The sequence below is a fragment of the Macaca thibetana genome, chromosome 12 (assembly GCF_024542745.1).
Source record: "Macaca thibetana thibetana isolate TM-01 chromosome 12, ASM2454274v1, whole genome shotgun sequence".
Taxonomy (NCBI): Eukaryota; Metazoa; Chordata; class Mammalia; order Primates; family Cercopithecidae; genus Macaca; species Macaca thibetana.
Window position 1 is genome coordinate 125,643,052 of NC_065589.1, and position 21,644 is coordinate 125,664,695.

The 21,644-nt window shown below is 45.8% G+C and overlaps 3 protein-coding genes across 8 annotated transcripts in view; all 3 read right to left on the reverse strand.

Annotated features, from left to right (window-relative positions):
- The window catches only part of WDR33 (WD repeat domain 33), a 334,355-nt gene extending 326,643 nt beyond the window's left edge, over positions 1-7,712 (reverse strand). Inside the window, exon 1 of the mRNA XM_050751583.1 lies at positions 7,703-7,712. The gene's annotated coding sequence lies outside the window, so the exon portion shown is untranslated. The remainder of the gene's footprint in view (positions 1-7,702) is intronic.
- SAP130 (Sin3A associated protein 130) overlaps positions 1-8,471 on the reverse strand; it is an 87,781-nt gene extending 79,310 nt beyond the window's left edge. For 5 of the 6 annotated variants that reach the window (XM_050751588.1, XM_050751591.1, XM_050751589.1 and 2 more), the window contains exons 1-2: positions 8,335-8,471; positions 6,589-6,706 (exon numbers count right to left, since the gene is read on the reverse strand). In XM_050751588.1, coding sequence (XP_050607545.1) covers positions 6,589-6,700 — 112 coding nt within the window. In that variant the 5' untranslated portion in view covers positions 6,701-6,706; positions 8,335-8,471. Of the gene's footprint in view, positions 1-6,588; positions 6,707-7,664; positions 7,734-8,334 lie in introns of those variants that run through there. The other variant, XM_050751587.1, reaches the window with a different exon arrangement.
- The window catches only part of POLR2D (RNA polymerase II subunit D), a 471,659-nt gene that overhangs the window by 181,324 nt on the left and 268,691 nt on the right, over positions 1-21,644 (reverse strand). The gene's annotated exons all lie outside the window — the stretch shown is intronic.

The window sequence follows — 21,644 nt, forward strand, 5'->3', positions numbered from 1 at the left end:
ATATTTAAAAATTAAGTGGAGGCCGGGCGTGGTGGCACACGCCTGTAATCCCAGTACTTTGGGAGGCCAAGGCGGGGAGATCATTTGAGGTCAGGAGTTCGAGATCAGCCTGGCCGACATGGTGAAACCCTGTCTCTAGTAAAAATATAAAAAATAGCCAGGTGTGGTGGTGCACACCTGTAATCCCAGATACTCAGGAGGCCGAGGCCCGAGAATCGCTTGAGCCCGGGAGGCGGAGGTTGGGGATCCCGCCACCGCACTCCAGCCTGGAGAACAAGAGCAAGACTCTGCATCAAAAAAAAAAATTAAGTGGAAAAAAATCAGAGAACTAATGTAATAAAAGAAGAGCTTGTGAAAATATTAACTCATATTTGTCTATAATTTTTCCAAAATATTAATATTCTTTTTTTCCTGAGCATAAAGATATTTACTGATGTAGAGAATGTAAATTATTTGGAGTACCATAAACAAAGTAAAGTTGTCCCCAAACTCACCCCACAAAGGCACCAACACTTAAAGTTCTGGTGACAGTTCTCGTCTCTTTTAAATTTTGGGTGGGTTTTTATTCATTTGACTTTTTTCCTTGAAGTATGATGTTCACAAAGGTAAGTGCACAAATGTTAGTTGTGCAGCTCAGTGGACTTTCATAAACTGAATACACCTAAATAAATAGCACCCCGCTCAAGACAGAAAACATTATTGGTCTCCCTGAGACCCTTAGTTTGGCCCTATTCTAGCCACTATCCTCCCAAGGAAAGCAATCGTCTACCTTGTAACACTATAGATTAGTACTGTCTGTTTTTGAACTTGATATAAACAGACTCATAACAAATACACCCTATTGTGCTTTGCCTCTTGAACTTACAGGTGTGAGATTCATCCACGTTAGTGTACACAGCTATAGCTCTTTCATTCTCAAGGCTGTATACAGTATGACGTGTGAGCAACGTACAAATTATCCATTTTACTCTTAAGAGGCACTTTACATAGTTCTCAGTTTTTTCCTATTTTGAATAGTGCTAGTAACGTTCCTGTACATGTCTTCTGGTAAACACATGTATCACTTCTACTCAATATATACCTAGGAGTGGAACGACTGAGTAGAGAATACTGCATTTTTTAAAGGTGAAATGGGGACAGGCACAGTGGCTCCTGTCTATAATCCTAGCACTTTGGGAGGCCGAGGCAGGTGGATTACCTGAGGTCAGGAGTTCAAGACCATCATCCAACATGGTGAAACCCCGTCTCTACAAAAATAAAAAAATTAGCCGGGCATGATGGCGGTTGCCTGTAATCCCACCTACTCAGGAGGCTGAGGCGGAAGAATCGCTTGAACCCAGGAGGCAGAGGTTGTAGTGAGCCAAGATTGTGCCACTCCAGCCTGGGCAACAGAGCAAGACTCCGTCTCAAAAAAAAAAGGTGAAATGGGATTCTATTGTATAGATGTACTATAGCTTTTAAAATCACTGTATCATTGATGGGCTTTTAGGTTATTTCCAAATTTTTGCTTTTATCAACAATCTTGTCCAGAGATCTCTTCAGGAAAACGTTTCTAAAAGTACAAGTGCTGGATGAAAAGACTGATAAGGCTGGGCGCGGTGGCTCAAGCCTGTAATCCCAGCACTTTGGGAGGCCGAGGCGGGTGGATTGCAAGGTCAGGAGTTTGAGACCAGCCTGGCCAATATGGTGAAACCCTGTCTCTACTAAAAATATAAAAATTAGCTGGGTGTGGTGGTGGGCGCCTATAGTCCCAACTAATCGGGAGGCTGAGGCAGGAGAATTGCTTGAAACCGGGAGGTGGAGGTTGCAGTGAGCCGAGATGGCACCACTGCACTGCAGCCTGGGCGACACAGCGAGACTCCATCTCAAAAAAAAAAAAAAAGAGAGGAAAGAAAAGACTGATATACATTTTCTTTTTCGCTATATATTGACTTTTCTCCCAGGTCATTCAGAATTTTAAAAATTTTCATCTATAAAACCTCTTCATTGGGGAATAAATTACATAGAATAACACCACCGTTTTACAAGAAAAGTTCAATAATTTTTTTACAAATATCCTCAGTAACACCAAAGAGGAGAATGGTTGGGTCAAATGGTAAGTATATGTTTAACTTTCCCAAAGTAATTTCCAAAGCGATTGTAGCACTGTCTGTTCCCATTAGCAGTATACGAGAGTTCCAGCCGCTCCTCTTCCTTACTCACGTTTGATATACAGCCATTCTAGTGGGTTGTAGTGTGTGTCTCCCTGTAGTTTTAATTAGCATTCCCATGACGACTAGTAATGTTGAACATCTTTTTATGTGATCACAGCCCATTCATATATATCTTCTTTAGTGAAGTGCATGTTTATCTTTTGTCCACTTTAATCAATTAGCTTTACTGAGGTACAATTTACACATAAAATTCACTAATTCTTTGTGTAACATTAGATAAATGTTTGCAAAAGTATACAATGGTATAACACAATCATGACACAGATCATTTCCTGTTACTGCAATAAGTTCATTCATACCCCTTTGCAGTCAATTCCCTCTCTGCCACCTCTATTGCCCAGAAGCCACTGATCTGCTTTCTGTCACTATGGTATATAATCTTTTCCGGAATTTCATATAACACAGTCATACCATCTGGAGTCCTATGTATCTGGACTCTCTCCTTAGTGTAACGTTACTGAGGTTTATCCATAATGTTTTGTGTATCGGTAGTCTGGTCCTTTTTATTGCCAAGTAGTATTCCACTGCATGGATGGATACACAACAATTTGCTCATCCAGTCACCATCTGATACACATTTGCCGAGATCCCTGTTTTGGCTATTATGAATACAGTTTCTATGCACACGTGAGTATAAGTCCTTGTACGAACACACGTTTTCATTTACCTTTGATAAACACCTATGGAATGAGATTGCTCAGTGCTGTGGTAAGTGTATATTTAACTGCATAAGACATTGCCAAACTGTTTCTGGAAGTGGTTTGCCATTTTGCATTTCCAACAATAAAGCGTGAGTTCTATTTGTGCCACAACCATACCAACGCTTGGTATTGTCAGTCTCTGTAATTTCGGTCTTTCTAATGGATGTGCAGTAGTTTCTCAGCAGTTTTAAATTGCACTGCCCGGAGGATTAATAATGGTGAGCATCTTCTCATGTGCTTCTCTGGCACTTATCTAGCTCTTCTGGTGAAGTATCTACTCAAATACTTTCCCATTTAAAAAAAATCAGGTTGTCTGTCTTTCACTACTGAGTTATGAGTTCTTGTTTTTTTTTTCCTGAAGACAGGATCTCACTCTGTCACCCAGGCTGGGGTGCAGTAGTAAGATCTCAGGTCACTGCAACCTCTGCTTCCCAGGCTCAAGAGATCCTCCCGCCTCAGCCTGTCAAGACGCTGGGACCACACGCATGAGCCACCATACCCGGCTATTTTTTTTTTTTTTTTGAGACGGAGTCTTGCTCTTGTTGCCCAGGCTGAAGTGCAGTGGCACGATCTTGACTCACTACAACCTCTGCCCCCCAGGTTCAAGTGATTGTCCTGCCTCAGCCTCCCAAGTAGCTGGAATTACAGGCACCCACCACCACGCCCAGCTAATTTTTATATTTTTAGTAGAGACAGGTTTCACCATGTTGGCCAAGCTGGTCTTGAACTCCTGGCCTCAGGTGATCTACCCATCTTAGCCTCCCAAAGTGCTGGGATTACAGGCATGAGCCACTGTAAAATTAGCCTGGCCCCGGCTAATTTTTGTATTTTTTGTAGAAATGGGGATTTGCCATGTTGCCCAGGCTTATCTCAAACTCCTGAGCTCAAAGCGATCCACCTGCCTCGGACTTCCATGTTGCTGGGATAACATGCATGAGCCACTGTGCCTGGCCTTTATCCTCCCATAATGTTGTTGTGATCTTCCAGCACTATTTCACTGAAAAGACTTATAGGGCACGGTGGCTCATGCCTGTAATCCCAGCACTTTGGGAGGCCAAGGCGGGTGGATCACAAGGTCAGGAGATCGAGACCATCCTGGCTAACACGGTGAAACCCCGTCTCTACTAATAATACAAAAAATTAGCTGGGCATGGTGGCGGGCGCCTGTAGTCCCAGCTACTTGGGAGGCTGAGGCAGGAGAATGGCGTGAACCCGGGAAGCGGAGATTGCAGTGAGCTGAGATCGCGCCACTGCACTCCAGCCTGGGTGACAGAGCAAGACCTTGTATCAAAAAAAAAAAAGAAAAGACTATCATTTCCCTATTGAATTACTTAGGCACTTGTATCAGAAATCAATTGGCTATATATGTCTGGTTCTATTTCTAGATCCTCCACCTGAGTTGTTATAGAAGATAAAGCCTCTGTTATGCTACAGAATAATAATAATTTTCTTCTAGAGAAAATAACATTTAAGTTGAAACTTGAAAAAGGAAGGAATTAGCCAAATAAGCAACTATATGGAAAGGAAGAAGGAAGACTATGGCAAAAGGAAGAGAATGTGCAAAGTCCCAACGTCATGAAATTGGGAACTTTTTAATCATTTATTTAGAAATATGAGTAGATACCATTGAGCAGGAGTCATAAAGTAGCTTAAAGTCACTTCAAGTCTAAAGAGAAAATAAATTTATAACAAAAACTAAGTTGGCGGGCACGCAAGTAGCTCACACCTATAATTCCAGAGAGGCCTAGGCGGGAGGATTCCTTGAGGCCAGGAGTTTGAGACAAGCCTGGTCAACATAGCAAGACTCCAACTCCATTGGGGAAAAAAAAAAAAAACTAAGTTGGCAGGAGGAGGGCAAAATAAGAAATAAGGCTGGAACATTAGACAAGGGCAGCAGCTCATAAGAAAATGCAGAGCAATTAAAGATGCCGCCAGCCCTGCACAGTGACTCACACCCGTGATCCTAACACTTTGGGAGGCTGACAATGGAGGATTACTTGAGTCCAGGAGTTTGAGACCAGCTTGGGCAACACTGTGAGATCCCCTCTTTACAAAAAAATTTAAAATTAGCTAAACATGTGGCTGGGCGCGGTGGCTCATGCCTGTAATCCCAGCACTTTGGGAGGCCAAGGAAGGTGGATCACTTGAGGTCTGGAGTTCGAGATCAGCCTGGTTAACATGGTGAAACCCTGTCTCTACTAAAAATACAAAAAAGAAAAAAAAAAAATTACCCAGGGATGGTGGCGCATGCCTGTAATCCCAGCTACTCAGAGGCTGAGGCACAAGAATCGCTAAAACCCAGGAGGCAGAGACCGAAGGGACCTGAGATAGAGCCAGTGCACTCTAACCTGGGCCAAAGAGTGACACTCTGTCTCAAAAAAATAAAATAAAACAAAATAAAGTAAAATAAAATAAAATAAGCTGGGGAGCTCAAAAGATCGAGGCTGCAGTGAGCTGTGATTAGGCCACTGTACTCCCGCTTGAATGACAGCATGAGATGCTGTTGCAAAAAAATAAGCCTCAGCTACTGGTTTAAGCAATGAGTAGACAGTGGTATCATTTACCATAAGGAACACCAGAATCGAGTGGTGAAGAAAAAGGAATAGAAAATAGTTTATTCCACTTTGCAATGTCACATATTTACTTAATACGTAGCGAAAAAGAGTATTTGAAGGAATTCGTCAACTTCAGCGCTGCTGACTAGACTGGATACTTCTCTGTTGTGGGGGCTTCCCGTTATCTTGTAGGATGTGAAGCAGTATCCCTGGCCTCTACCTACCAGATGCCAATAGCACTGTTGAGTTGTGACAACCAAACTGTCTTTAGATATTGCCAAGTATCCCCTGCAGGAAAAACCACCTCCCCAAACACCTGTCACTGAGAACCACTGATTTCTAGCACTCAAAGGGCATGAGACGAAAAACCAAGTCTTATCTGTGTGTATGCAATCAGCCCTCTGTATCCATGGGTTCCCTGATGTGAATTCAAACAACTTTGGATGTTAAATATTCAGGGGGAAAAATAAAATATGGTTGCATCTGTACTAAGCACATACAGACTTTTTTGTCTTCTCACTGTTCTCTTAGCAATACGGAATAACAACTATTTACATACTATTTACTTTGTAGTAGTCATTACAAGTAATCTACAGCTGATTTAAAGTATACTGGAGGATAGATACAGGTAATATGTAAACACTATACCATTTTACATCACAAAGTGGAGCAACATGGATTTTGGTATCTGAGGTGGGTCCTGGAACCAATCCCCCACAGACACCATAGGGAAACTGCATATCCTTTGTTTTCCACTTATTTTCCTTGATAATAAACTCCTAAAAGGCAAGATCTGTTCCTTAAACAACTCTGGGCTCCCTCACAGCACTAATGCTATACTCTTGGACATTAATTAAACATGAATATATTAATGCATTTCAAAAATAGTTCTTACAGGCATGCTTCGCTGTAAGTTGCATGTGTACTCTATGTGAACGAAGTGGTTAAAACAGGAAGAAAAAAAGCCTTGTTTAAATTAGAATAGTAATATACCCTTTCTTCAAATTCAAGAAATAAGAATTTACTAAAATCCTAGAAGGAATCTGCTAATTTTTAAGTTAGAAAACTGGCAATATTCGTAAAGTTGGAAGAAATATATTAGAATATTACATATCTCACCTGTAGCAGCTGGGTTTATCAATCCAGCAGTACCACTGTTTGCAATCTGAGAAGGGGCCTGGCTCAGCCCAGTAGAAGGGGCTCCTAATCGAGGAAACTGTTGAGAACTCATTTCCACCTGCAGTACATACAGTTATATGGTTATTACTAGATTCTGAGATCTGAATCAATATTGAGAAATTAAAGCATCTTTAGTACCTATGAGATAGTCCCTCGGAAAAGCAAATGTTGCATCATCTATTTAAAAACAATAACTTAGGATCAATATAAACGCAGACATTATCTAAACTACCTAAGTTTTCTACCAATATCGTTTATACGGAGCTGGCGTGTACTATAACCCTCCATAAATACTTGTGGATTGCCATGCTAAAAAAATCACCATTGAATCCTGTACAAGTCACATGACAGGTATTACCACAATGCATGTGTATTTCTCTGTGTAAAGTTTTATGGAAAATGGCATGTCTCTTCGAAACACTCAAACCTCACACCAAGGTGAACAGAACTGTGATTAGCATGTCATAGGAACATTCGGAGGAAGATACCCAGCCCTAAGAAAGGATCGGATGTTTTACATTCAGACCTGATGCAAAAGGAATTCTCCAACGCTTTTCTGCAAAGGCCTCCATTTACGGATTTCCTTTTCTTTCCCTTTCATAGACCCCCCACAGAGCCAGAGGACCCTACACCTTCTCCATCTTCCCTAAAATCGTCCCCCACTTTTCCCCCAGGAGCCAAGCGATCTCCCCTGATTCGCCCGCAACCCCACCCCACCGCGAAGCCCCCGCTGAGATGGGAGGACGCCGATTTCCAGACACCTCGGAGTGCGAGATCCCCGTCTCCGGGGTAGGGGTGCGGACTGGCGTTCTGGGGACCCGACCATAAGGCGAGCACTGTGCCTCTTTACCTGTAGCCGCCGCCCGCCGCCCGCACCGCCCGCTTCTAGCTCGCCGGCCTGGGGGTGCCGCGGAGGGCCCATCTCGGCGGCGGCGATGCGCTCGGGGGGCGCGGGGAGGGATCGCGGCAGCGGCGCCCGGGGCCCGCCGCTGTCCAGCCCCGCTGGCCCCACTCACCCCCAACACCCGGCCGCCGCTGTGCTCGCAGTCCTCTTCCCCCGAACCTGCCCCTGCCTCCCCCGCCCGCCCATTGGCCCCACGCCCGGCGCGTCAGTGGAGGCCCAGGACCAATCCACAGCGACCTACACGGTCAGGACCCGCCCCACCCTCCCGCCGACCGCCAGCCAATCAGGCGCGAGCCTGGCCGGGGCAGCCCAAACCCCTCGAGGCTGAACCAATGGCAGAGGAAGACAGGCGCCCCCGGCGAGGGGGGCGGGGAGCGGGGAGGCCCCGCCTCGGCCAGGGTCTGAAAGCGGCGGGCGCAGGGCCCGGATGTGGAGAGTCACTTTAAACTGCTCCAGGAGCCAAACTCCCTGGGCCGCCCGCCCGCCCGCGCTCCCCCGACCGCTCTGCTTCCCCGCCAAGGCCCACGTCCGCCACGCCCCCACGCCCGGGTCAGCCCACCCCTCCCGGTGCCTCTCCCTTCCTCGCCACAGGACACCCAGCCCCTGTCGCCGGCCCAACTGCCGTGCCCAGCTCGCCAAAGAGCCGCGGTCCGAGCTGCAGGAGACGAGGATCCTCTGCCCTTCCCCGGGGACGCGCAACGGGACGGACGCTGCAGCCCGGCTCGGCCGCCCCGCCCCCTCGTCTCCTCCCCTTCCCTCCCGGGCTCCCGTCCCGCCATTACCTGGGTGCTGCGCCGAGTGGCCGCCGCGCCGCCTTGAGCTCGCTCCCGCGCGCTCTCTGTCTGCGGGGCCGACGTCCCCAGGTTCCGGACCCGCAGCCACCGCCGGGGAGCTAGCACTCTGCCCCCCACCCCTCACTCCAGCGCCGCTGCTTCCGCCGCCGTAACGAGCCTCCCGTCTATTGGCTGGCGCAGGCCCCGCCCCCTGCCGAGTCAGCCAGTCGCCGGTGGTCGTGAGCGGGAGAGCGGACGGGCCCGCCCCTCGGAGCCGCGGCGTCCTCTGGGAAATGTAGTCGCGGGAGCCAAGAGGGCGGGCCGCGAAGGAGGTGGAGAGCGCCGGGGCGGGGCCGCAGGCGACCCGGCCAGGGCAACACACCCCTTTGCTGTCTGAAGTCGGTTCTGTCTTTTCTCTTGGCTAAGTGAGAAGACAGTGGATCCCACCCTGTGTCTCAACCTGAGGGCACTAGGTTTCATTTTCCCCGCGGGGAGGCGCGGCGCGGGAAAGGGTAATGGAGGCCAACTGCGGCGGCCAAGGGATCCGCGGGCCGGACCAGTGTCGTGACGGTGCCCGCCTCCCTACGCCGCGAGTGGGACTCGGTGTCCCCACCGGGGACCGCGGTCGGCACAGCCTACGCGCGGCGGGAGCCGCCAGGCGCGGCGCGGGCGCGGCTCTGTGAAAGCAGGCCGGCAGGATGCAGGACTCCGGGCGGCCGGGGCGCACCTGCGCGCACTTTCCAGATTATGAAGGCGCTGAAGGGGGCAGTTTTATTTTGTCATTTTGTTTGGGGTTCAGGGTTGGAGTTTATGCGCCTGTAGAAGACATAGCCATATCTTTTGAGGCCACATTTGCATAAGAGATTAAGTCTCCCTCTTCCCTTACCAGATGGTAGTTTAGGCCTGGAGTTTTGTGATTAGTTAGGAAATAAATGGGGCTCAACCCCCTCTCTTGCTGTCATGCACAGCTGTGTAAGACAACTGTTTGGTTAGAAGAGAGTAGCTCCTGGCTATAGCCCAGGGATGAGTCTCAGATACTCCTCCTTTTCTTTCTTTTTTTTTTTTTTGAGACGGAGTCCCGCTGTGTCGCCCAGGGTGGAGTGCAGTGGCCGGATCTCAGCTCACTGCAAGCTCCGCCTCCCGGGTTTACGCCATTCTCCTGCCTCAGCCTCCCGAGTAGCCGGGACTACAGGCGCCTGCCACCTCGCCCGGCTAGTTTTTTGTATTTTTTAGTAGAGACGGGGTTTCACCGTGTTAGCCAGGATGGTCTCGAACTCCTGACCTCGTGATCCGCCCGTCTCGGCCTCCCAAAGTGCTGGGATTATAGGCTTGAGCCACCGCGCCCGGCCAAGATACTCCTCCTTTTCAAGCCACTTTCCTTTTCCACCTTCTTCCCTTCATTCTCAAACTTCTAAAGAGTGACTGCTGTGATCAGCCTCCTGTCTGCCTAGGCAGTCCTTATCCCTTTTGGAGTTGCTGCTCTTCTCAGACTGCTCCCCAAAAGTTGCCAACACCTACTCAACTTCAAACTCATCGGTCCTCGCTTAGAGCTCATCTCGTTTAGCTTACTGACCAGCAGTAACTCCTCCTCGTGTCTTCCCTTGGACTCTAGAACCAGGGTGTCTCCTGCTTCTACTCCTATCTCAAGCTCCGTTATACCTCCTCTTTCTCATGAATACAGCATTCTTCAGGGCTCCAACACTCAAAGGCTATACTGCCTTCCTAAATGGTTTAACGTGTTTCCAGAGTTTCAAATGTCTTCCTTTTTGTTTTTTGTGTTTTTTTGAGACAAGGTCTCAGTTCAGCCAAAGCTGAAGTCCAGTGGCGTGATCATAGCTCATTGCAGCCTCAACTTCCTGGCCTCAGCGAACCTATTGCCTCAGCCTCCTGAGTAGCCGGGACTGCAGGCGCATGCCACCACACCCTGCTAGTTAAACATATATATATCCATATCTATATCTATATATCTATATCTATATATGGATATATATATGCCGGGCATGTGGCTCACGCCTGTAATCTCAGCACTTTGGGAGGCCGAGGCAGGTGGATCACCTGAGGTCGGGAGTTTGAGACCAGCCTGACCAGCATGCAGAAACCCCGTCTCTACTAAAAATACAAAATTAGCTGGCCATGGTGGCACATACCTGTAATCCCAGCTACTCGGGAGGCTGAGACAGGAAAACCGCTTGAACCTGGGAGGTGGAGGTGGCTGTGAGCTCAGATTGGGCAACAAGAGCGAAACTCTGTCTCAAAAAATATATATTTATATATATGAATATATTTATATATAAATGATATATATGTCATTTATATATAAATATATTTTTATATATCATATATAAATTTATATATATAAATATATCATTTATATATATAAATATAAATGATATATATAAATTTATATATAAATGATATATAAATATATATATTTATATATAAATGATATATATATTTATATATATATATCATTATATATATAAATTATATATATAAATGATATATAAATTTATATATAAATGATATATAAATATATATAAAATTTATATATAAATATATATAAATATATATAAATATTAAATATATAAATGATATATAAATATACATAAATTTATATATAAATGATATATAAATATACATAAATTTATATATAAATATATATATAAATATATACAAATTTATATATAAATGATATATATAAATATATATAAATTTATATATAAATGATATATATATAAATTTATATATAAATGGTATATATAAATTTATATATAAATGATATATCTAAATTTCTATATGAAATATATAAATATATTCATATATATAAATATATATGTTTTTGAGATGGAGTTGTGTGTGTGTCTGTGTGTATATATAAGTGTACATATACGTGTGTGGTGTGTGTGTGTGTATATATATATATATTTTTTTTTTGTAGAGACAGGGTTCCACCATATGCCCAGACTGGTCTGGAACTCCTGAGCTTCAGTGATTTGCCCACCTTGGCCTCCCAATGTGCTGGCATTATAGGCACGAGCCACTATACCCAGCCTCAAATATCTTTGAAAATGTTACCTGTGCGTAGGTGACCACTCTGAGTTGTATACCTGTTTTTCCACCTCATGGGCCAATCCACACAGAAGTCTTACAAGCCCCTCAAAGTTAATGTATTGAACACCTTTATTGATTTGCCTCACCTATGTACTCCCCTTGATACCTGGGTTTACTTACTGGCATCACCATCCTTTCTGTCTTCGGCTTCGTATATGTTGTTTCACACTCTTCCATCTCCCACAGCTGCCATGTTACATTGATATGCACCTCTGCCTCCTTTCCTATTGTTTCCATAGCTGTGGCTCAAGTTGTCACTATTTCTTATCTGAATTGCAGCAATGCTGCTGCCCCCACTGAAATCTCTTCCTACACCCAATATGTCCTCCAGAATTCTTTTTCTAAATCACTAATCTGGATCTATCCTTCCCATCCACAATGCTTCCATATCTTCAGAATATATTCCAAATCCCTATGCCCAGTATCCAAAGGCCTTAATAATTTTGTCTTTCCTACCTCTCCAAAAACTGGATACTCTGCCAACAACAGTTTCTACTACTTATCTGCGCAGTTTGGCTTCCAACATTTTGCTCTGGCCTGAAGTGCCTTCTAATAGGCTAGGATGCTCAGCAATCATCTAGAAGAGTTCTGCCAATTCTATAATGCTTAACCGGAAAGAAAATTGTTTCCCTTCTGCAAGAAGCCTTCCTCCAATTCCTCTCCTTTCTCCACCCTTTAGAATACTTCCATAGAACTTCCTCAGTACCTCTCTTACAGCACTGATCTGTGTCTGCCCATATTCCTCCTGGAGTAGGCGGAGAGAGAAATTATTTGTCTTTATATCTCCTGTCAACAGGGTTTTAGATCCAGGAAGCATTCAATAAATGTTTGCTAAATATAATCACAAATACATCGGTGCTACTATATGATTGAAATCGGAATTTTCCTGAGTTACTTGGGACAGTAGCTACGGCTTTATTCATCCATGTCTCTAGTCTCACACACAGTGGACACTTAAAGGAAAACAGGTGCTTCACCCACCTTTTATCACTAGGGTTTAGAATTCCCATCAATTGAGCTTGTTGTGCAGAAAACACACGTTGTGCCCCAGCCAGACTGAACCTTCCACACTCCTCAAATATTGAAGCTCTACGCCAGTTTCAGGAGCTTATTAGTATTTGAATATGGTTCTTGAAAATTGGCCAAGTGTGGTGGCTCACACCTGTAGTCCCAGCACTTCGGGAGGCTGAGGCGGACGAATCACTTGAGGTCAGGAGTTCGAGACCAGCCTGTCTGACATGGTGAAACCCCATCTCTACTAAAAGTACAAAAATTAGCTGGCTGTGGTGGTACATGCCTGTAATCCCAGCTACGTGGGAGGCTGAGGCAGGAGAATCATTTGAACTCGGGAGGTGGAGGTTGCAGTGAACCAAGATTGCACTAGTACACTCCAGCCTGGGCGACAGAGCAAGACTCAGTCTCAAAAAATAAACATAAAAAAAACTGTTGTCCACTGATGATCTTTTGAATAGATTAAGCAAAGATACCATAGGCATCATATCTGCTCAGTGATTTTCTAGAGAAAAGTAAATAACTACTGTTTTCTGCCAACAAAGCAGACAGGTTCTCCATGTGAGTGTTCTGTGGAAGTCAGTCAGATGTCAGCGAATGGTCCGTGAGACTTGGTGATGTGATTGAAACCACTTTTGCAAAATCATGACAGTGAGAGATATCTAACATGGTTTACTCCATCTTACTTCTGACCTCCAAGCCGTCTTTGGTTATTCCTGGGTATAGACCAAGCTACGTTTCAGAATTTAGTTTATAGTTTAACTTGAAAGCAAGGATGATAATAGTCCCTTTCTAAAACTAACCCCCTCCTTGCTTGGGGACCAAAACCACCTTTATAAACCAACGAAAGACCACAAGAATAGGATTATGAGAGGGGCCTGAACTCTGCTAAAATGTAGTCAGTTTCTATAATCCCTTACTGCTCAGGAGACATGTGGCCAGAGGTCTCAGATTTGTGACTTTCCCAATTGCTCCTGTAGATAGCATCACTGTTGTAAGGATTGTTTTTTTCTGAGGTATCTTTCATACTGATCCTATCTGAACTTGTGACTCATGGCTCCACTGGTCCTGTGGCCCTACCTAGAGGCCGACTCAGCACGTAAGAAATATTTTCCACACCCCTATGATTTCATCCCCAAACAATCAGTAGCACTCATTCCCTATCCCCCTGCTCACCAATTTGTTCATAAAAACCTTAAGCTCTAAGCCTTCAGGGAGACTGATTTGAGTGATAACTCTAGTTCTTCCGTGTTGCCTGCCTCCTGTCAATTAAACACTTTCTCTGCTGCAATGCCAAAGTCTCAGTGGATTGAGTTTTGTCTGTGCAGCAGACAGGAAGAACCTACTGGGTGATCCAACACTTTGTTGCATTTTTTTTTCTCTTTAAAAAAAATTGTTTTTAAGAATTCAAGGGCAAACTGGTGGCGGTAGCCTGCCACTTTTTACTGAACAGTGCTGCTCCTTGTGGAGCAGGGCTAACTCATAGGCAGTGTGCCCAGAGTCAGCCAGGTGATTACACTTTGGTGGGCCTCTTTACCACTGGGCCCAGATGGTTCTCACTTAGTCACTGCATGAGCAGTCTAATGATATTGACTCTTCGCAGTTGCCCTCTGTCCAAATCCTCCCCTTGACTCAGCCTCCCAGTCAGGGAAAGCCTAGTGTCTTCCAGGTCACTCGTGTAACAGGAGCATACCCTTACTTAGCTCCAGCTTGTTGTGTAGATTAAATGAGCTATGCACATAAAGGATGTGTTGCTTTTGAACTTGCCAATATCCATTGTTTTTATAACTTCCATCTGTTTATTACCCCAGGCAAAGTCAGCGTCTCTCTCCTCCTGGTATCCCATTCTATACCACCGTCCCCACCCCAGCAGCACCTATGCCAGGTGTGGCAGAAGACTCTAGGATGGTCCCCGATGATCTCTTCCCTGTGGTCCTACCCTTATGTAGGAACCAAAGCAAAGGGATCATTCCTTTGCCTTGAGTGTGGGTAGGACCTGTGACTTTCTACTAACCAATGGCAAATGGCGGAGGTGGTGGGATGGCACTTCCTGTACCATGTTAACTTATACAAGCATGTGGTCCATAGCAATGTTTTGGTCAAGGACAGATTGCATATATGACTAGTTTCATGAGATTATAATGGAGCTGAAAACTTCCTGTCATCTAGTGACCTTCTAGCTGTCATAATGTGTAGTGCAAAGCATTACTCATATATTTGTGGTAATGTTGGTGTAAACAAAACTACTGAGTCAGGTGCAGTAGCTCATGCCTGGAATCCCAGCACTTTGAGAGGCTGAGGCAAGAGGATCACGTGAGCCAAGGAGTTTGAGACCAGCCTGGGCAGCATGGTCAGATGCCATATCTATTTTAATTTTTTTTTCAAGACACAGTCTTACTCTGTCACCCAGGCTGGAGTGCAGTGGCATAATATCAGCTCAACCTCTGCAACCTCTGCAACCTCCGTCTCCTGGGTTCAAGCAATTCTCCTGTCTCAGCCTCCCGAGTAGCTGAGATTACAGGTGTGCACCACCATGCCTGGCTAATTTTTGTGTTTTTAATAGAGATGAGTTTCACCCTGTTGGCCAGGCTGGTCTTGAACTCTGGACCTCAGGTGATCCGCCTGCCCCAGCTTCCCAAAGTGCTGGGATTATAGGCGTGGGCCAGTGTACCCGGCTGCCATATCTATTTTAAAAGACAAAACAACAAACAAAACTACTGCTCTGCCAGTTGTATAAAAGTATAGAATATACAATTATGTATTGTCCATAATACTTGATAATGGTAATAAATGACTATGTTGGCTGGGCGCAGTGGCTCACACCTGTAATCCCAGTACTTCAGGAAGACAAGGCTTGCAGATCATTTGAGGAAAGGAGTTCAAGACCAGCCTAGGCAACGTGACGAAACCCCATCTCTACTAAAAATACAAATATTAGTCGGGCATGGTGGCGCAGGCCTGTAATCCCAGCTACTTGGGAGGCTGAGGCACAAGAATTGGTTGAACCCAGGAGGTAGAGGTTGCAGTGAGCTGAGATGGTGCCACTGCACTCCAGCCTGGGCAACAGAGAGAGACTCTGTCTCCAAACAAAACAAGCAAAACAAAACAAACAACTATATTATTGGTTTCTGTATTTACTACATTATACTTTTTATCGTTACCTTAGAGTGTACTCCTACTTACTTAAAAAAGTTAACTGTAAGCCCGGCACAGTAGCTCACACCTATAATCCCAGCACTTTGGGGGGCCAAGGCCGGCAGATTACTTGAGGTCAGGAGTTTGAGTCCAGCCTGGCCAACATGGTGAAACCCCATCTCTACTAAAAACATAAAAAATCAGCCCAGTGTGGTGGTGGCGCCTGCAATCCCAGCTACCCGGGAGGCTAAAGCAGGAAAATCACTTGAACCTCGGAGGTGCAGGTTGCAGTGAGCAGAGATTGCACCACTGCACTCCAGCCTGGGCAACACAGTGAGACTCCCTCTCAAAATAAATAAATAAATAAATAAAGTTAACTGTAAAACAGGCTCAGGCAGGTCTTTCAGGAAGTATTCCAGAAGAAGGCGTTGTTATTATTCCTAAAGACCTTCCAGTGGTACAAGATGTAGAGGCGGAAGACAGTGATGTTGATGATCCTGACCCCGTGTAGGTTTAGGTTAATGTGTGTGTTCATGTCTTCGTTTTTAACAAAAAAAGTTGAAAAAAATTTTTTTAATTGAAAAAAAAAAAGGGCTTAGTGAGGTTTGGACTTAAAAAATAATAAATAAAACATTTTAAAAGCTTATAGGTCAGGCACAGTGGCTCATGGCTATAATCCCAGCAACTTTGGGGGGCCGAAGGGAGCGGATTACCTGAGGTTGAGAGTTCAAGACCAACCTGGCCAACGTGGTGAGGCTCCACTAAAAAAACAAAACCTTGGTCGAGCATGGTGGCTCACACCTCTAATCCCAACAGTTTGGGAGGCTGAGCCAAGTGGATTACGAGGTCAAGAGTTCAAGATTAGCCTGGCCAACATGGTGAAACCCCTGTCTCTACTAAAAATACAAAAATTAGCTAGGCTGGGTGTGGTGGTGGGCACCTGTAATCCCAGCCACTTGGGAGGCTGAGGCAGAGAACTGCTTGAACTGCTTGAGCCCGAGAGGCAGAGGTTGCAGTGAGCCAAGATTGCGCCATTGCACTCCAGCCTGGATGACAGAGCAAGACTCCATCTCAAAAAAAAAAAAAAAAAAAAAAAAAAAAATCTCGTCTGTAATAAAAATATAAGAATTAGCCAGGCGTGGTGGCAGACACCTGTAATCCCAGCTACTTGGGAGGCTGAGGCATGAGAATCTCTTGAACCTGGGAGGCAGAGGTTGCAGTGAGCTGAGATTGCACCACTGCATTCCAGCCTGGGCAACAGGGAAGACTCTGTCTCAAAAAAAATTTTTTTTAAAGTTTATAGAATAAGGATATAAAGAAAGAAGGCCGGGTGTGGTGGCTCATGCCTATAATCCCAACACTTTGGGAAGCCAAGGTGGGTGGATCGCTTGAGGTCAGGAATTCAAGACCATCCTGGCCAACAGGGCAAAACCCTGTCTCTACTAAAATACAAAAATTAGCTAGGCATGGTGGCGGGTGCCTGTAATCCCAGCTACTCAGGAGGCTGAGGCAGAGAATTGCTTGAACCCAGGAGGTGGAGTTTACAGTGAGCCAGGATTGTGCCACTACACTCCAGCCTGGGCGACAGCTCAAAGTTCCATCTCAAAAAAATAAAAGAAATATTTGTGTTTGTGTAAAAAAGTTACAGTGAACCTATATTAATTTATTATTGGAGAAATAAATTTTTTTGTAAATTTAGTGCTAAGTGTACAGTGCTTATAAAGCCTACAGCAGTGTTGGGAGGCCAAAATGGGAGGATCACTTGAGGCCAGGAGTTTGAGACCAGCCTGGTCAACATAGCGAGAACCCCCAATCTCTGTTTGGAAAAAAAAAAAAAAAAAGCCTACAGTAGTGTACAGTAATATCCTAGGCCTTCACATTCACTCACCACTCACCCACTGACTCACCCAGAGCAACTACAAGCTCCATTCATGGTAAGCGTCTTATACGGGTGTACTATTTTAAATCTTTTATACCATGTTTTAACTGTACCTTTTCTATGTTTAGTTATGTTTAGATGCACACTTACCATTGTGTTACCATTGCCTACAGTATTCAGTACAGTAATGTGCCGTACAGGTTTGTAGCCTAGGGACAATCAGCTCTATTAAGTAGCTTAAATGTGTAGTAGGCTGTACCAGCTAGGTTTGTGTAAGTACACTCTGTGATGCTCGCGCAACAACAAAATCGCCTAATGATCCATTTCTTAGAATGTACGCCTATGGTTAAGCAATGTGTGACTACACACAACTCTGTCTTGCTACCAGACTCTGTCTAGAGACTGTCCTTGCTGGTCTGATGCAACCATGTGGCCTACCTGGCAGTGAACTGCAGGTAGCCTGCAGGAACTGCAGCAACCTCTAGGAACTGAGGGCAGCCTCCAGCCACACACCTACAAGAAGCTGGGGCCCTCAGTTCTACACACCGAGGAAATGAATTCTGCCATAACCTGAATGATCTTGGAAGCTGATTCTTCCTTAGTCGAGCTTCCAGATGATAACACAGCCCAGTAGATACCTTAGTTGCAGCCTCATGAGATCCTGAGCAGAGGACCTGCTAAGACATGCCTGAACTCCTGACCCACAGCAACTGTGACTTAATAAATATGTATTGTTTTAAGCTGTTGTTTGTGGTAACTTGTTACACAGCAATAGAAAACGAATACAACAAGAGGAGGGTAACATCTGATCATAGGGCAGCTGTTCTGTAGGCTGTAGGTGAGGACCCACAAGCCTCCCCATCAGCAACATGGTCTGGGTGAGCTGGCTGTTCTGGCTTACCAAGAGAAGTTCGTCCGTCTCCCACCCACCCCCTGGTGACTTGGCCTCTGTGTGTCAATTGTTGCAGGCTGCCCCTGACTGCTGGTTGTCCCTGGAAACTCTACACTGCACTTCTGTTTCTTATGGCTTCAGCCAATGCATGGCTTAGCTTTCCTATGGCTGTCATGGGGCTCAGGCTTTTCAGCTTTAGCTCCTTCTGTTCTTTCTATATCATTTTCAAATTCTGGAGAAGACTGGGGAGGCTGGCTAATTGCATTCCTCCTAGCTTGAGTAGAACCTTCCTTGTCGTCAGCCTTTTTCTTCCATCTCATTTCTCTTACCCAGCCAGGAAAAGTTCTCTACTTTTAGGGACTCATGATTGAATTGGGCCCACCTGGATAATGTAGACTTGTCTTTCTACCTCAAGGTCCGTACCTTCATCACATCTGCAGACGCCCTTTTGCCATGGAAGGTAACACCTCCACAGATTCTATCCAGGGGTTAGGGCGTGGGCATCTTTGCAGGGAGCGTTGTTATACCTATACTCTATGTCTGATTAATCCCTGGGAATTTGGGACCTGGTTTCTCTTCTAATTCTGCTACTGGTTAGCTGTCTGACACTGGGCCAGATACTCTCTATTTTGGAGCTACCAGGTCACATCAAGATTTCATGTCCTGCAAAGCCATGTTTGAAGAGCCTGCCATATAGGTTGACACTGCGGTGGGATTCATGGGCCCAGGGCAGGTGGAACAGGTCAGCTACCTAGAGACATCAGGGTCCACTGAGCCTGTGAATGAAAAGCAAAGCTGTTCCTGAGGAGATCAGGCTGGAGAAGAACCATTGGCTGTTACGTGATTGGGCCGAGCCCGGGATAACCTAGAGAGGCACAGCAGGAGCACTGAGGTTGGGGATTTCTAGGAAGGCAGGAAAGGCTGGGCTATCAGAGCTCACCATGCTGAGTGCCAGCCACACCGTGAGTGGTACATCAGTTAGCATCGAGACTCAGCACAGCCCAGACAGGCAGCAGGGCTGGGTCTCACACCCATGCCTGTAGATTCCAGGGACCTTCTCAGCTGCTCAGCCTGGTCCCTTTTGACTCTTGGTGGCCTTGTGGCCTCAGGTACACACAACAGTTGGAATGTGATCCCATTCCTGGACACAGAGGCCCTGCAGTCCTATAGAAGCCCTATGGACACTTTCCCCAGGCTCAGAGACTTACATCAGGCCTATTCCCTGCTCCTCCTACAAGGCTTTGTATGACAAATCCCCTAATGCTCCCTGCAGCCTGGCTGCTTCTACTGACCATACCTGGGGGCAGCAAAGCCATGAGTTGCAGTCCAGCCCCTTCAGGAACAAGGCCATCCAAAAACAGGCTCAGGGGCCACTGCAACCTCCTTTGGATGTGGAATAGGAAATGCCCAGGTAGCCAGCCAGACCATTTACACTGCCCTGACACACGCCTCCCAGGAAGCTGACCTCCTCTCACAATAGGCTGGGGGCAGACGGCTCTAGAGATGGCAGTACTGCTTTTTAGTATTTGGGTATACTTTGTTATTTCTCTTTCTTTCTCTTCTTTCTTTTCTTTCTTTCTTTCTTTCTTTCTTTCTTTCTTTCTTTCTTTCTTTCTTTCTTTCTCTCTTCCTTTCTTTCTTTCTTCCTTTCTTTCTTCCTTCCTTCCTTTTTCTTTCTCCCTTCCTTCCTTCCTTCCTTCCTTCCTTCCTTCCTTCCTTCCTTCCTTTCCTTCCCTCCCTCCCTCCCTCCTCCCTCCCTCCCTCCTCCTTCCTTCCTTCCTTCCTTCCTTCCTTCCTTCCTTCCTTCCTTCCTTCCTTCCTGTCCTTCCTTCCTTCCTTCCTTTTTTCTTTTTTGAGACAAGGTCTCACTCTGTTGCCCAGGCTGGAGTACAGTGACATGATCATGGCTCACTGCTGGGCTCAGGTGACCCTCCTACCTCAGCCTCCAAGTAGCTGGGACTACAGACATGTGCCACCATGCCTGGCTAATTTTTGTATTTTTTGTAGAGATGGGGTCTTGATATGTTGCCCAATCTGGTTTTGAACTTCTATGCTCAATCAGTCTTCCCACCTCAGCTTCCTGAAATGCTGGGATTACAGGCATGAGCCACCGTGCCTGGCTTGTTTTCTTACCATAATATTTTTATATACCCGAGTACCTATGTTGACAAAAAAAGCCAAACTTGGCCAGGCACAGTGGCTCACGCCTGTAATCCCAGCAACTTGGGAGGCTGCGGCTGGCAGATCACTTGAGGTCAGGAGTTCGAGACCAGTCTGGCCAACATGGTAAAACCCCGTCTCTACTAAAAATACAAAAATTAGCCAGATGTGGCAGCATGGACCTGTAGTCCCAGCTACAGGAGAGGCTGAGGCATAAGAATCCCTTGAATCTGTATGGCAGAGGTTGCAGTGACCCGAGATGGTGCCGCGGCACTCCAGCCTGGGCAACGGAGTGAGACTCGATCTCAAAAAAAAAAAAAAAAAAAGGCCAAACTCTGTAAATTGTTTTATTTTTTTATTTTTTGAGACAAAGTCTCCTCTGTCGCCAGGCTGGAGGGCAGTGGCGCCATCTCAGCTCACTGCAACTTTTGCCTCCTGGGTTCAAGTGATTCTCCTGCCTTAGCCTCCTGAGTAGCTGGGATTGCAGGTGCCTGCCACCACGCCTGGCTAATTTTTGTATTTTTATTTTTATTTTTTTGAGACGGAGTCTTGCTCTGTTGCCCAGGTTGGAGTGCAGTGGTGCAATCTTGGCTCACTGCAAGCTCTGCCTCCTGGGTTCACACCATTCTTCTGCCTCAGCCTCCCAAGTAGCTGGGACTATGGGTGCCTGCCACCACGTCCAGCTTTTTTTTTTTTTTTTTTTTTGGTATTTTTAGTAGAGATGGGGTTTCACCATGTTAGCCAGGATGGTCTCAATCTCCTAACCTCATGATCCACCCACCTCAGCCTCCTAAAGTGCTGGGATTATAGGCGTGAGCCACCTCGCCTGGCCTATTTTTGTATTTTTAGTAGAGACATGGTTTTGCCATGTTGGCCAGACTGGTCTCAAACTCCTGACCTCAGGTGATCTGTCTGCCTTGGCCTCCCAAAGTGCTGGGATTACAGGTGTGAGCCACCGCACCTAGCCCAGACTCTGTAAAGTATTTAACAGGTTTATTCTGAGGAAAATATGAGTAACGATGGCCTGAGGCACAGTCTCAAGTGGTCCTGAGAACATGTGCCCAAGGTGGTTGAACTATAGCTTGGTTGTATATGTTTTAGGGAGACAGATGACATCAATCAGTACATGTG